Source organism: Pongo pygmaeus, chromosome 6 (genome assembly GCF_028885625.2).
Source record: "Pongo pygmaeus isolate AG05252 chromosome 6, NHGRI_mPonPyg2-v2.0_pri, whole genome shotgun sequence".
In the NCBI taxonomy this organism is placed as follows: domain Eukaryota; kingdom Metazoa; phylum Chordata; class Mammalia; order Primates; family Hominidae; genus Pongo; species Pongo pygmaeus.
Window position 1 is genome coordinate 150284897 of NC_072379.2, and position 12279 is coordinate 150297175.

Below are 12279 nucleotides of genomic sequence, written 5' to 3' on the forward strand. Positions count from 1 at the left end.
GGAGCGACCATAGAGAGCGCGCGGGCGGAGCGAGCGGCCGGATGCGGTCACCATAGAGACGGGTGACTGACAGGCAGCGGAAGAGGAAGCTGCGGACAGGGGCTGTGAGGTGGCAGCGGCTGCAGCGGCGGAGCCGGCGCCTCAGCGGGCACTGGGGTCTGTTCCCCCTTCCCCGTCCCTGCTCCCTGCCAGGCGCGTGCGGGACGCCACTCTTGGTCCCCACGCCTCCGCCCCGCCCCCTCCCGGGACGCCGGGAGACCCCGGCCGTCCTTTATCCGGTGTCCGCCGGCCCCCGGCCCTGAAACCCGGGCCTCCTCCCGGAGGGCCTTGGGCGTCCCTTCTGGTCCTGCGCTCGCGGCCTCGGTGCTGTCTCTGGTGCGGCCTCCGCTCCCGCCGACTGGCCTGAGAACGAGGTCTGTGCCCGAGTCTCCCAGCCGCGACCTCCGACCCCGGCTCGCAGAACGACCCGAGCTGGTCTCCCGAGCCCCCTTCTCAGCAGCCCGGTGACGTGGCCAGTTTATTTGTTTTGAGACGAACGGCGAAGACTCGCGTCTGGCCTTCGTTCTAGGGCTAGACTTGGTCTTTGATCGCTGAGAGGTAGAGCAGGGGCTGTGGGCCCCCGGCGGGGGTCCTGTCGGAAGCTGGGCTCGCTTCTGTTTGCGTTCCCAGGACCCTGGCGTTGTCTCTAGTTGCTGCTTGTCCTCTCTCTTTGCTTTTGGTTTGTTTCATTTGGCCCCTGGGGCCCTGGTAAAACCAGGCACCGAATCGCTCGCACACAGTAAGAGTTCCAGTCCCCGCCTGCTGTCTCCTCAGCAGCTGGGGTTCCGAGGAGAATGCCCTGCAAGATGGCTCCATCGGCCATGGCGCTCCTGAGAGGCTGTCACTGCTGAGTCACCGATCTACCTCATTCGGGTGGGCAGAACTTGTGTGTGCCATGCGAGTGGCTCCGGACCGCTCCTGAGTGGGAGGAGGGGTTCCTGTAGCCGTTGCGTCTCCTCACACACGGAGAGCAGAGTAGAAAGAGGCTCTGGCCCCTTCACTTGTGCCCGCCGGGCCTGCCGCAGTGGCTCAGCAGCCCCTTCAGTAGCCCGCCTGAGGACCGATGCCAGAGGCAGACATTCTTCCGGAAAGGCCCACTGAGGCAGGCTCCGGCTCCCCTGGTTGGGAGCTGTTGTTTTGATGGATCGTGTGCTTTTCCCTTACCTCTTATCACTTGCTGTCATCTATTGACTTAGGCCCAGTCTGCAGATGTGTGTAGTGTTCCTTTTTGGGTTAGCTTTGGCAGTATTGAGTTTTACTTCCTCCTCTTTCTAGTGGAAGACAGACCATAATCCCAGTGTGAGTGAAATTGATTGTTTCATTTATTACTGTTTTGGCTGGGGGTTAGTTCCGACACCTTCACAGTTGAAGAGCAGGCAGAAGGAGTTGTGAAGACAGGACAATCTTCTTGGGGATGCTGGGCCTGGAAGCCAGCGGGCCTTGTTCTGTCTTTGGCCTCATTGACCCCAGGTTCTCTGGTTAAAACTGCAAGCCTACTACTGGCCTGGTGCCCATCAATCCATTGATCCTTGAGGCTGTGCCCCTGGGGCACCCAACTGGCAGGGCCTACCACCATGCGACTGAGCTCCCTGTTGGCTCTGCTGCGGCCAGCGCTTCCCCTCATCCTAGGGCTGTCTCTGGGGTGCAGCCTGAGCCTCCTGCGGGTTTCCTGGATCCAGGGGGAGGGAGAAGATCCCTGTGTCGAGGCTGTAGGGGAGCGAGGAGGGCCATGGAATCCAGATTCGAGAGCTCGGCTAGACCAAAGTGATGAAGACTTCAAACCCCGGATTGTCCCCTACTACAGGGACCCTAACAAGCCCTACAAGAAGGTGCTCAGGTGAGAGCAACGTGTGTGCATAGTCCCCAGACACTGGCCCTGTTTTGGGCTGGTGTAAATCCTTGCCTCTGCCTTTCCATTGGCAATCAGCGTCAGGCGACTTGGAGCAATTCTGGCTTATTTTCCATCATGGTTTCTTTCTGTTTTTTCCCTCCTTCTCAGGTCTTAGAAAGTCTCACATTCATTGGTGTTAAGTTAGGGTTCGGTGTTTTTTGTTTGTTTTTTGTTTTGTTTTGTTTTGAGATGGAGTCTTGCTCTTGTCGCCCAGGCTGGAGTGCAATGGCGCGATGTTGGCTCACTGCAACCTCTGCCTCCCGGGTTCAAGTGATTTTCCTGCCTTAGCCTTACGAGTAGCTGGTATTATAGGTGCACACCACCACACCCAGCTAATTTTGTATTTTTAGTAGAGACAAGGTTTCTCCGTGTTGGTCAGGCTGGTCTTGAACTCCTGACCTCAGGTGATCCACCCGCCTCGGCCTCACAAAGTGCTGGGATTATAGGTGTGAGCTACCGTGCCCGGCCAGGGTTCGATGTTCTTGAACAGAGTAGGAATTGCATCTAACCTATCTAATCTATCCTTAGTAGACTCCCTCCCCTCCCAAATCAATTCCAGTGTCAGCTACTTAGTGGATACTCAGTTCAGTACCTAATTAATATTGACAAGGAAGGAAGTTTCTCAGCCCCAACTCACTCCTAGAGGGGGATGTATATACTGAACAAGCTGGGTTCCTAAACATTAGGGAGTTGACCCCTGGCACACTGGTCTCTCCACAGGACTCGGTACATCCAGACAGAGCTGGGCTCCCGTGAGCGGTTGCTGGTGGCTGTCCTGACCTCCCGAGCTACACTGTCCACTTTGGCCGTGGCTGTGAACCGTACAGTGGCCCATCACTTCCCTCGGTTACTCTACTTCACTGGGCAGCGGGGGGCCCGGGCTCCAGCAGGGATGCAGGTGGTGTCTCATGGGGATGAGCGGCCCGCCTGGCTCATGTCAGAGACCCTGCGCCACCTTCACACACACTTTGGGGCCGACTACGACTGGTTCTTCATCATGCAGGATGACACATATGTGCAGGCCCCCCGCCTGGCAGCCCTTGCTGGCCACCTCAGCATCAACCAAGACCTGTACTTAGGCCGGGCAGAGGAGTTCATTGGCGCAGGCGAGCAGGCCCGGTACTGTCATGGGGGCTTTGGCTACCTGTTGTCACGGAGTCTCCTGCTTCGTCTGCGGCCACATCTGGATGGCTGCCGAGGAGACATTCTCAGTGCCCGTCCTGATGAGTGGCTTGGACGCTGCCTCATTGACTCTCTGGGCGTCGGCTGTGTCTCCCAGCACCAGGTGACAGCTCTTTCAAGTCAGTCCCGGTCCCTGATAAGCTAGTGGGGGATGAGTGATTGGCCTTCCTCCCAGCAGCACCTTAGAGGCCATTGCTCCCCCTTCCTGGCGACCGGCCGCCCCATGGGCCCTCCGTTGCTCACCTTTGGCAATCTGAGAACCTGGCGCTATCAAAAGTAGTATCTTGTTAGGAACCCCTAAGCAAGACCAAAGGGTGCTCCTACCCACCAGTCCTTCTCCCCTGCCCCCCTGCCCTCCACACCTCCCCCGACATCCACACTTCAGTTATGGCAGTGTGGGCATGGCTTAGAGATGGCCACTCCCCAGAGAAGTGAGGTGATCACTTTTCCAGCCCAGAGAGCTGCCCTGTTTGTTGTGCTGGAGAAGAGTGGAAGAACCCAGAGGTGGCTCAACCTCTCAAACCAAAGTATTGGGAGGATTTTCTGGCTTGTGTCATTCATTCCCTTGAGGAACAATGGGAATCTCTGGGGGAAGAGAGTACCATTATTATTATTTTTAATAGGTTATTTCTGTGACGGCTCCTTGCAGAGCAGGGCTAGCCCATAAGCAATGCACTGAGAGTAGCCGAGAGTGTCCTTAGTTGCCTACTTGCTTTCTACTTTCCAAAATGTGGGCAGTGAAAGAACTGGGGTTAAGCGACGTGCTGGAAAGGGTGCCTCCTCTGTCCTCTGTTCTCACACAGCAGTGCTAACAGATGTGAACACTGAGTATGGTTAAGGGTGGTTTGGGACCGGCAGCTCTTGTGTGTGTCATTGATTGGTCTGATTGTCCCTCTAGGGGCAGCAGTATCGCTCATTTGAACTGGCCAAAAATAGGGACCCTGAGAAGGAAGGGAGCTCGGCTTTCCTGAGTGCCTTCGCCGTGCACCCTGTCTCCGAAGGTACCCTCATGTACCGGCTCCACAAACGCTTCAGCGCTCTGGAGTTGGAGCGGGCTTACAGTGAAATAGAACAACTGCAGGTGAGCTGAAGAGGAGCAGGTGGGCAGAGGACCGCAGTCAGAGGGTCAGAGAGAGCCTGAGATGTCCAGGCGTACAATGAGCGAGCAGCTGGCAGTGGGGCTGGGCTAGGCCCTGTATAATGGCAGGGCAGGAAGAGGCTGACCATACTTAAATTTAAAACAACTACAGGGACAAAGGTCTTTGGGGCTCCAAAGCAATCATAAGGTAAGCTCCCAGCACAACTTGAATGCAGCTAAAGGGGTTTGCAAGTAGACCCTGACGATCAGGAAGCTCCGCACAGTGTTGAGACAGAATAGTTTTAGCTCCTCCTCGATAGTGCCTGTCCACTGAGGAGGCGAAAACTCTGAAGTTTCTTTACTTCTAGAACTGTCCCAAGAAAGCCCAAGGGTAGAAGGTAGAATTCTCGAATTGAATGTCAGGCTTGGCAGAGGTGGAGTATAGATGAAAACAAGGGTGTGATTATGAAGAGGATGTGAGTCCTTGGGTATAGGAGAGAAAAGCTGTTGAGCTTCTATTTCAAGATACTTTTACCTGTGCAAAAAGCACATTTTCCACCTCCTTCTCATGGCGTTTGTGTAAGGTGAGTATGATTCCTATTCTGTCTGCATTTTAGAGGTGAAGAATAACATACAAGGGATTCAGGGATTAGCAAGGGACCCCTCACTAAGTGTTGATGGAGTTAGGACAGAGCTCAGCTGTTTGAATCTCAGAGCCCGGGCAGCTGGAGCTGGGTAGGATCCTGGAGCTGGCACTAACATGAGGCGCATTCCCTCCAACCCAGGCTCAGATCCGGAACCTGACCGTGCTGACCCCCGAAGGGGAGGCAGGGCTGAGCTGGCCTGTTGGGCTCCCTGCTCCTTTCACACCACGCTCTCGCTTTGAGGTGCTGGGCTGGGACTACTTCACAGAGCAGCACACCTTCTCCTGTGCAGATGGGGCTCCCAAGTGCCCACTACAGGGGGCTAGCAGGGCGGACGTGGGTGATGCGTTGGAGACTGCCCTGGAGCAGCTCAATCGGCGCTATCAGCCCCGCCTGCGCTTCCAGAAGCAGCGACTGCTCAACGGCTATCGGCGCTTCGACCCAGCACGGGGCATGGAGTATACCCTGGACCTGCTGTTGGAATGTGTGACACAGCGTGGGCACCGGCGGGCCCTGGCTCGCAGAGTCAGCCTGCTGCGGCCACTGAGCCGGGTGGAAATCCTACCTATGCCCTATGTCACTGAGGCCACCCGAGTGCAGCTGGTGCTGCCGCTCCTGGTGGCTGAAGCTGCTGCAGCCCTGGCTTTCCTCGAGGCCTTTGCAGCCAATGTCCTGGAGCCACGAGAACATGCATTGCTCACCCTGTTGCTGGTCTACGGGCCACGAGAAGGTGGCCGTGGAGCTCCAGACCCATTTCTTGGGGTGAAGGCTGCAGCAGCTGAGTTAGAGCGACGGTACCCCGGGACGAGGCTGGCCTGGCTCGCTGTGCGAGCAGAGGCCCCTTCCCAGGTGCGACTCATGGACGTGGTCTCGAAGAAGCACCCTGTGGACACTCTCTTCTTCCTTACCACCGTGTGGACGAGGCCTGGGCCCGAAGTCCTCAACCGCTGTCGCATGAATGCCATCTCTGGCTGGCAGGCCTTCTTTCCAGTCCATTTCCAGGAGTTCAATCCTGCCCTGTCACCACAAAGATCACCCCCAGGGCCCCCGGGGGCTGGCCCTGACCCCCCCTCCCCTCCTGGTGCTGACCCCTCCCGGGGGCCTCCTATAGCGGGGAGATTTGACCGGCAGGCTTCTGCGGAGGGCTGCTTCTACAACGCTGACTACCTGGCGGCCCGAGCCCGGCTGGCAGGTGAACTGGCAGGCCAGGAAGAGGAGGAAGCCCTGGAGGGGCTGGAGGTGATGGATGTTTTCCTCCGGTTCTCAGGGCTCCACCTCTTTCGGGCCGTAGAGCCAGGGCTGGTGCAGAAGTTCTCCCTGCGGGACTGCAGCCCACGGCTCAGTGAAGAACTCTACCACCGCTGCCGCCTCAGCAACCTGGAGGGGCTAGGGGGCCGTGCCCAGCTGGCTATGGCTCTCTTTGAGCAGGAGCAGGCTAATAGCACTTAGCCCGCCTTAGGGCCCTAACCTCCTTACCTTTCCTTTGTCTGCCTCAGCCCCAGGAAGGGCAAGGCAAGATGCTGGACAGATAGAGAATTGTTGCTGTATTTTTTAAATATGAAAATGTTATTAAACATGTCTTCTGCCAAACTGTTTTTAGGTCTAGGGAAAATTGAGTAAGGAGAAGAATCCAAGGGAAGGGTATGGGGAGTTGTCCCGAGGGACCCACTGCCTCCCCACCCTCTTCCCTCCCCCTTCTTTCCCTCTCCCCTCCCCAGTTTCCAATGACCACACGGCTGCTGTCAGATGAATGACTTTTAATCCAGCCCCACACCCCAAGGTGGCAGAAGAGTGATGCTGGAGCCTGGGGCAAAACGCTGGGGCCTGGGACACGGCTGGAAGTTCTGTCGTGCTGCTTATTTCTGGGCTCCTAGGTGTTGCGCACAACCAGCGACTGCTCCAGCTCCTGCCTGCGCTGCTGGATCTTTAGAGGAAGTGAGAACAGGAGCAGGTGTCAGTGTTCCTGGTGAGTGATCAGGACAATCGCACCTACTGACACCGCCTGCCCTGGAAGAGCATCTGGGAGCAGGGAGGGCTGTTGCATGGTGAGGCAGTGTGGTGAAGCTTTACTGTGGGGAGCTGCGAGGGCTGCCCACAAGCTGAACAGGGAGGTGTCTCTTGGAGTTGAAGAGGGGGGGAAGCCTCAGGGCAAGGGTCCCTCCATACCTTGCAGTAGAAGTAGCGACTGACGGCCTCCTGGGACCAGGGCTGGTGGTAGAACTCAGCCCGGCGCTCCTCTTCGGGGTTGCCGGCTACATCTGTCATCACCTGGGAGGGAGTGTGGGGTGAGCCCTGAGCCCTGAATCCCCTCACCTGCCCCTGGAGTACAACGTTTACTCTCTTTCCCGATGTGCTTGTCTTCCACTCCAGTACTCCCTGAGTCTCTCCCTCTTCACCTTGAGGTCCCGGCTCTGGGAGCGGAGCAGGTCTTGGACATAGCCTTTGGGGTCTCTGGAGAAGCTTAGCATGAAGTCCCTCTGGATCTTGAGCTGGTTTATGGACTCAATCGTCTCATGGATCTGCAGGTAGAAAGATAGATGCCTTCCACCTGGCTGTGGTGATGTGGGAGACGAGGGGAAAGGAAGTGGGTGGGAAGGGGAGGGAGAGGGGGTTTCTTCTGTGAAGGACAAACCCTCAGAGCCCCTGATTTCTCTGAAGTCCCAGGCGAGGAGGGGATGGGCAGAACTAAACTTGGAATGAGGTTTAACTCCAAGCAGCATGGAAGGGCCATGTGTGCCCCATTGGCCCAGAGTCTGGTCTCTTCTTTTTTTTTAATTTAACCCAGTCTGCTCATCTGCAACCACACCCTGGTCTCAGAAAAGTCTCCTCTATCATCTCTGGGTTAATGTCCCACTCCAGCTCTGGGCTTGGGCCCCACCTTACTGTCCAGAGCACTGATCTCCTGCTGGTTGGCCGTGGACAGGAGGAAGCTGCTCATCTGCCCCTTTAATGGCTCCTCCACCTCCACGTCAATGTCATAGCACGCCGTCTTCTTCTGGTCTGAAGGGTCCACGCTGCCAGGGAAGTCCAGCCCTTCGTGTCCACGATGCCCCCATACAGGCCCCAGGGCCCCGGGGCTGGGGCAGATCCAACAGGGAGGGAGAAGAGATGGGAGTGGGAGGAGAGGGAGGCAGGGAAGGCAGGAACAAGATCATTCCCTGGTCTGAGAAGCAAGCTGGGGCCACCTCACCTGATGACATGGTTGATGACAATTGGGTCAGGGGGCAATAGCAGGGCTGTGAGGCGCTGGGGAATCTCAGAAAACTTCAGCCGGGGACAATCAAAAATCTGAAGCAGGACAATTGGGGAAAGAGAGATCACTCTTCCTGAAGAGATCATCATGCAGTTGTAGATCCTTTTGTTCTAGAAAGGCCGCAAGAAGCTGAGAGGAAGTCTGATTCCTCAGTGTGCATGGGGATGGGATTGGGGTGGGCTGGTCTGGTGGTGGAGCCACCGGTATGGCTGACAAGGTAGGGGGTGGGTCATTGTGGGGCAGGGGTTGAGGGTGCGGGCCCTGGGTCAGCCTGCCTATGTATCAGTCCTGCCTCTGCCACTTACTATGCAACCTGGAGCAAGTTAACACCTCAGGGCTCAGTGTCTTCATCTCTAGAGTGGGGATGAAAAGAATACCTATCTCCCAGGGCTGTCGTGAGAAGTCAGTGAACTAATACACATAAAGTGCTTGGGACAGTGCCTGGCACATGGTAAGTGCCCAATAAATATCAACTGCTATTTTTACTCCTCAGGTTTATCTGCCGTATTTATTTTTAAATGCATTAATAAGAATATTCTCTGTTTTGGTGGAATTTTGCTCGATCACTTTTGCAGCAATTTGATTTTCCTAACTGCCCAGGAGAGTAGATAGGACAGGTATTGTCACTCCACTTCAAAGATAAGGAAACAAGGTTCAGAATCGCTGAGTCACTTACCCAGAGTCCAGACTCAGGACTAGAACCTGGGGATCCTAACTCCAAGTGCCAAGAATATTACATTCCAGAAAGCGGTTGGCTTTGTAGGGTTTCCAGGTCTTCCTAACTTGGGGGGGCTAACAGGGATTGGCTGCAGCACAGAGCTAATCCATAGTAGGGCCTGAACTAGAATCCTGGTCGGTCTCTTGGCTCCAAGACCATGACTGTGTACTGCTTCTGCTACTCAGGAATCTAGAAGGGAGGGGTGGTAGTTACCTTGGTAGAGGTACTTCCCCTGCTGGAGAATTCTGCCTGCTCCCCAGATCCCAGGGTTCAGGAGAGAGGTTACCTGCTGGAAATACTTGTCCCCATTGATATATTCCTTGTCATGGGAGTCCTGCAGTCTGTTGGTCTTCACATACTGCCACAGGGCCTGGACGATGGCTGAGCGGCTCTGTGTGTGCAACCCCAGCAGCCGGGCTAGGCGGGGATCCAGTTTGAACTGGGGAGGCTGGGAAAAGGGGACTGTGAAAGTTAGACCAAAGGGAGAGAAAGGAAGGAGCCCAGGGCCAGGCCATTCAGGACTAGGGGGATGTGTTGATTGAGGAAACATGCCCCTGGGGAAGGATAGGGTTGGGAGGGGAAGGAGGTCTCTCAAGATGCACCACTTTGGGTCCTAGCCCTCCCCTGAGGGCCTTGTGTGGCGTGTACGGGGCAGCGTGGCAGATGCAGACCTGGTAGTCCAGCATGAGGAGCAGCGTGCAGCGCACACTCAGGTCCCCAGGCCGTTTCACCTGGAAGCCATCCGTCTCTTGGGTCGTGGGTGTTCGATGCCACTGTCCAGGAGAGAAGAGCTGTGTCTCCCAAAGGCCCATCTGGAGTGGTGGGGCCCAGGACTCTAGGGTGGTCCCTGACCCAAATCTGTGCTGGTTCTTCAGGGATTCTGGCCTGTGGGAGGGTGGCAATTCAAGGGTGAAGGGGCTCTTGGTCTTACCTCAACGAGGTGGTTGTCAGGGCCATAAAGATCTTTGTCCAGCTCGATGACCAAACTCTTGAAGAAAGAAGAGAACTTCCGCTTCTGTTTGCTGGGCTGTGGGAGAGGAACAGGGACCATGGGGGCAGAACAGGGACGAGGTGGGAGGAGCAGAAGGAGGCCAAGTTGGCAGCAGACAGGGCAGTGGGCTTAGATGAAATCCTCTGCACTGGGAATGTCTCTAGGTCTGCCCCCCTCCCCCCCACCCGGCCAGGGCTGACTCCCTAGCCCTTAGTGCAGACACCTTGTTCTATTTTCAGTGCAGCCCATGCCCACCCCAGGACACCTGGAGAGACCTGGGCTGGGACGTACATCATCCAGGAGCTTCCCCTCCACCCGTAGCTCCCAGGAAGCAATGCTGCCATCGGAATCCTCAGCATCAGGCTTCGCAGGGTTAAAAGTGTTGGAGATATAGAGTCGCAGCTTCCGCTTTTGCTGTAGAAATAGAGTGTAGAACCGGGCGAATGCTGTGTGCTCCCACCCCGATCACCCTGCTTCCCCATCCTGGTCACGCGACTCAGAGTCCCCTTCCTACCCCCGAACTAAGGCACCTTCATGGGCCTCTTCAAAGCCTCCTGGATGTCCACCCGCTTCCGCATGATGGTTTGATCCAGTTTCCTCTCAAACGCCAAGAGGTCCATGTAAGCCTGGGACTCGGGGACCAGCTCCCGAATCTGGAGAAGGAGGAGCAGGGCAGGAGTCAGAGGCTCAAGTCCAGGGTTGTACCATGGAATGTATGCATGTTGTGCAATCCTAGGGTACAAAAGATGTCGGGGAGCCATCCTACTTCTGGGCATGGAGCTTTGACAGTGGGAGCAGGACCTCTCCCCAGGATGCCATTATCCAGCAGTAGGGGCCTTGCTGTGTAGGGATAACAATTGCTTCTCCCTTTAGGAAGAGCCTTGTGTTTCATCATCGGGGAGGAGGTAGTAACTGTGGAGCTCAGCAAGCACTAGCCTTTAGTCTCTCCTCATCCTGTCATTTTCCATATCATATGCCCGCTGGGCTTCCCCTGGGCCCCTGCAAAGTGCCTAGTAGGGGCTCAATCCCTGAGACAGTTGGACAGCGGTGCTTTCTTCTCTGCTGGCACCTTGCTCAGCCCCCACACCTGTCCCAACTGTGCTGTCCCCATACCCAGCTGGACCTGGCTCTCTTTAGGATGCTCAGGATCTCTGGCCACCTTCTATCCCCTTCATTCTGCCTGGCAGCTTCTGATCCCCTAGCTCTTGCCCCCTCCTGGTCCCACAACTCTATGTCTTAGTACCACTTGGATCCAACCCCCTGACAGGCCCCTGTGTTCTGGCCCCAGTGGCTCTGCTGCTTCCCCTCCACCTCACCCCCTCCCTCTGGCTGGGGAGCCTCACTTATTAATGAGCTTTTTTAAACAAAAAGTGAAAGTGACTGTGACGCTGAAGCTCTGCTTCTGAGGGGGGAGGGGAGGGCGGAGCAGCAAAGGGTGGGGGGTGGGCTGGGGGCTGCTGTGAAAGGCACTCACCCTTTGAGGGAGGATTTTGTCAGCCATCTTCCTCCTCTTGGCACTGTACATTTTTTAAAGAAAAAACCAGGTTACCATGGCGACAGATCTGGGAGTAACGAGGCCACCTGCTAAATTATCCCGACATCTCCGCCCGCCTGGCTGGGGTTCCCACAGCCCGCTTGTCTGCCCGCACAAGGGCTATGACGGTGGTGTGTGGAACTGGTGCTGTGTCCTCTCTCAGGACACAGAAGTGACCCATCCATTCTCTGGCCTGGGAGCCCCCTTCTACCCTGCCACATCCTCAGGGACAGAGAAATTTAGACTTAGGAGGGACTGGCTGGTGGGGGAGGTGGACCAAAAGATGCGAGCTGCAGAAGTGTTTGAGGAAAGGTGGCGATGAGGGAGGACAAAGGAGAGGGAAGCCAGGTTCTGAAGACCTTTTCTGGAAAGCAGGGGGTGCCCTGTCCAAAGGGGTCTAAGCTCAGAGGGAGGGAGAGAGACGACCTCCTTCCTATCCATGGAGCGGGAGGTGATGGTGTGAAGCTGGCGGGACTTGCACCCCTTCCAGCCACCTTGGGCTTGGAAGAGAACGCTGATGGGCTGGGGGTACTTATGCCCTGGGACTACCTGGCAACAGGGTGAGGGACATGCTGCAGCCATAGGCGCCCAGAATGTGCATGGGTGTGACTTCAGGCTGAGGCCAAACTGACTAGGCCCGGGGTAGTAGCAGCTGGATGTGGGCTCTTTCTGACCCACTAGCTGCTTCTAACTAACCCCAAAACCCCCAGAAAAACCTTGGCGGGTCACGAGAGGAAAACGCAGCCTAGAGAATAGCTCCATACTGCCCCCGTGTGGTGTTCTCAAGCACTGCCCCCTCCCTATGCAGAAATCTAAGGCTAACAAGCGGATTTCATTAAAGGTCTGGTTTGTTTTAAACAGATTATCTATGTGTAACTCTCCATTTATACAAGATAAATCAGGGAATTACCATTTGCTGTACAAAATGACGATGCACTTTACTAAAGAA

General features: G+C 56.0%; 2 protein-coding genes across 7 annotated transcripts in view; one reads left to right on the plus strand and one right to left on the minus strand.

Annotated features, from left to right (window-relative positions):
• The first annotated feature begins 45 nt into the window (after positions 1 to 45).
• CHPF2 (chondroitin polymerizing factor 2) lies at positions 46 to 6424 on the plus strand. Its single transcript, XM_054494104.2, has 4 exons — positions 46 to 1876; positions 2651 to 3215; positions 4011 to 4193; positions 4976 to 6424. The coding sequence occupies exons 1-4, from the start codon at positions 1614 to 1616 to the stop codon at positions 6281 to 6283; spliced, it is 2319 nt and encodes a 772-aa protein (XP_054350079.1). The 5' UTR covers positions 46 to 1613; the 3' UTR covers positions 6284 to 6424.
• A 150-nt stretch (positions 6425 to 6574) lies between these two features.
• Positions 6575 to 12279, minus strand: part of SMARCD3 (SWI/SNF related, matrix associated, actin dependent regulator of chromatin, subfamily d, member 3) — a 38367-nt gene continuing 32662 nt past the window's right edge. For 3 of the 6 annotated variants that reach the window (XM_063667987.1, XM_063667988.1, XM_063667986.1), the window contains 11 exons: positions 11271 to 11313; positions 10327 to 10449; positions 10088 to 10210; positions 9737 to 9832; positions 9477 to 9578; positions 9092 to 9253; positions 8025 to 8122; positions 7713 to 7911; positions 7231 to 7353; positions 7001 to 7102; positions 6575 to 6758 (listed from right to left, as the gene is read on the minus strand). In XM_063667987.1, the coding sequence (XP_063524057.1) occupies positions 6705 to 6758; positions 7001 to 7102; positions 7231 to 7353; positions 7713 to 7911; positions 8025 to 8122; positions 9092 to 9253; positions 9477 to 9578; positions 9737 to 9832; positions 10088 to 10210; positions 10327 to 10449; positions 11271 to 11313 (1225 nt within the window). In that variant the 3' untranslated portion in view covers positions 6575 to 6704. Of the gene's footprint in view, positions 6759 to 7000; positions 7103 to 7214; positions 7354 to 7712; positions 7912 to 8024; positions 8123 to 9091; positions 9254 to 9476; positions 9579 to 9736; positions 9833 to 10087; positions 10211 to 10326; positions 10450 to 11270; positions 11314 to 12279 lie in introns of those variants that run through there. The other 3 variants (XM_054494106.2, XM_054494105.2, XM_063667989.1) reach the window with 2 other exon arrangements.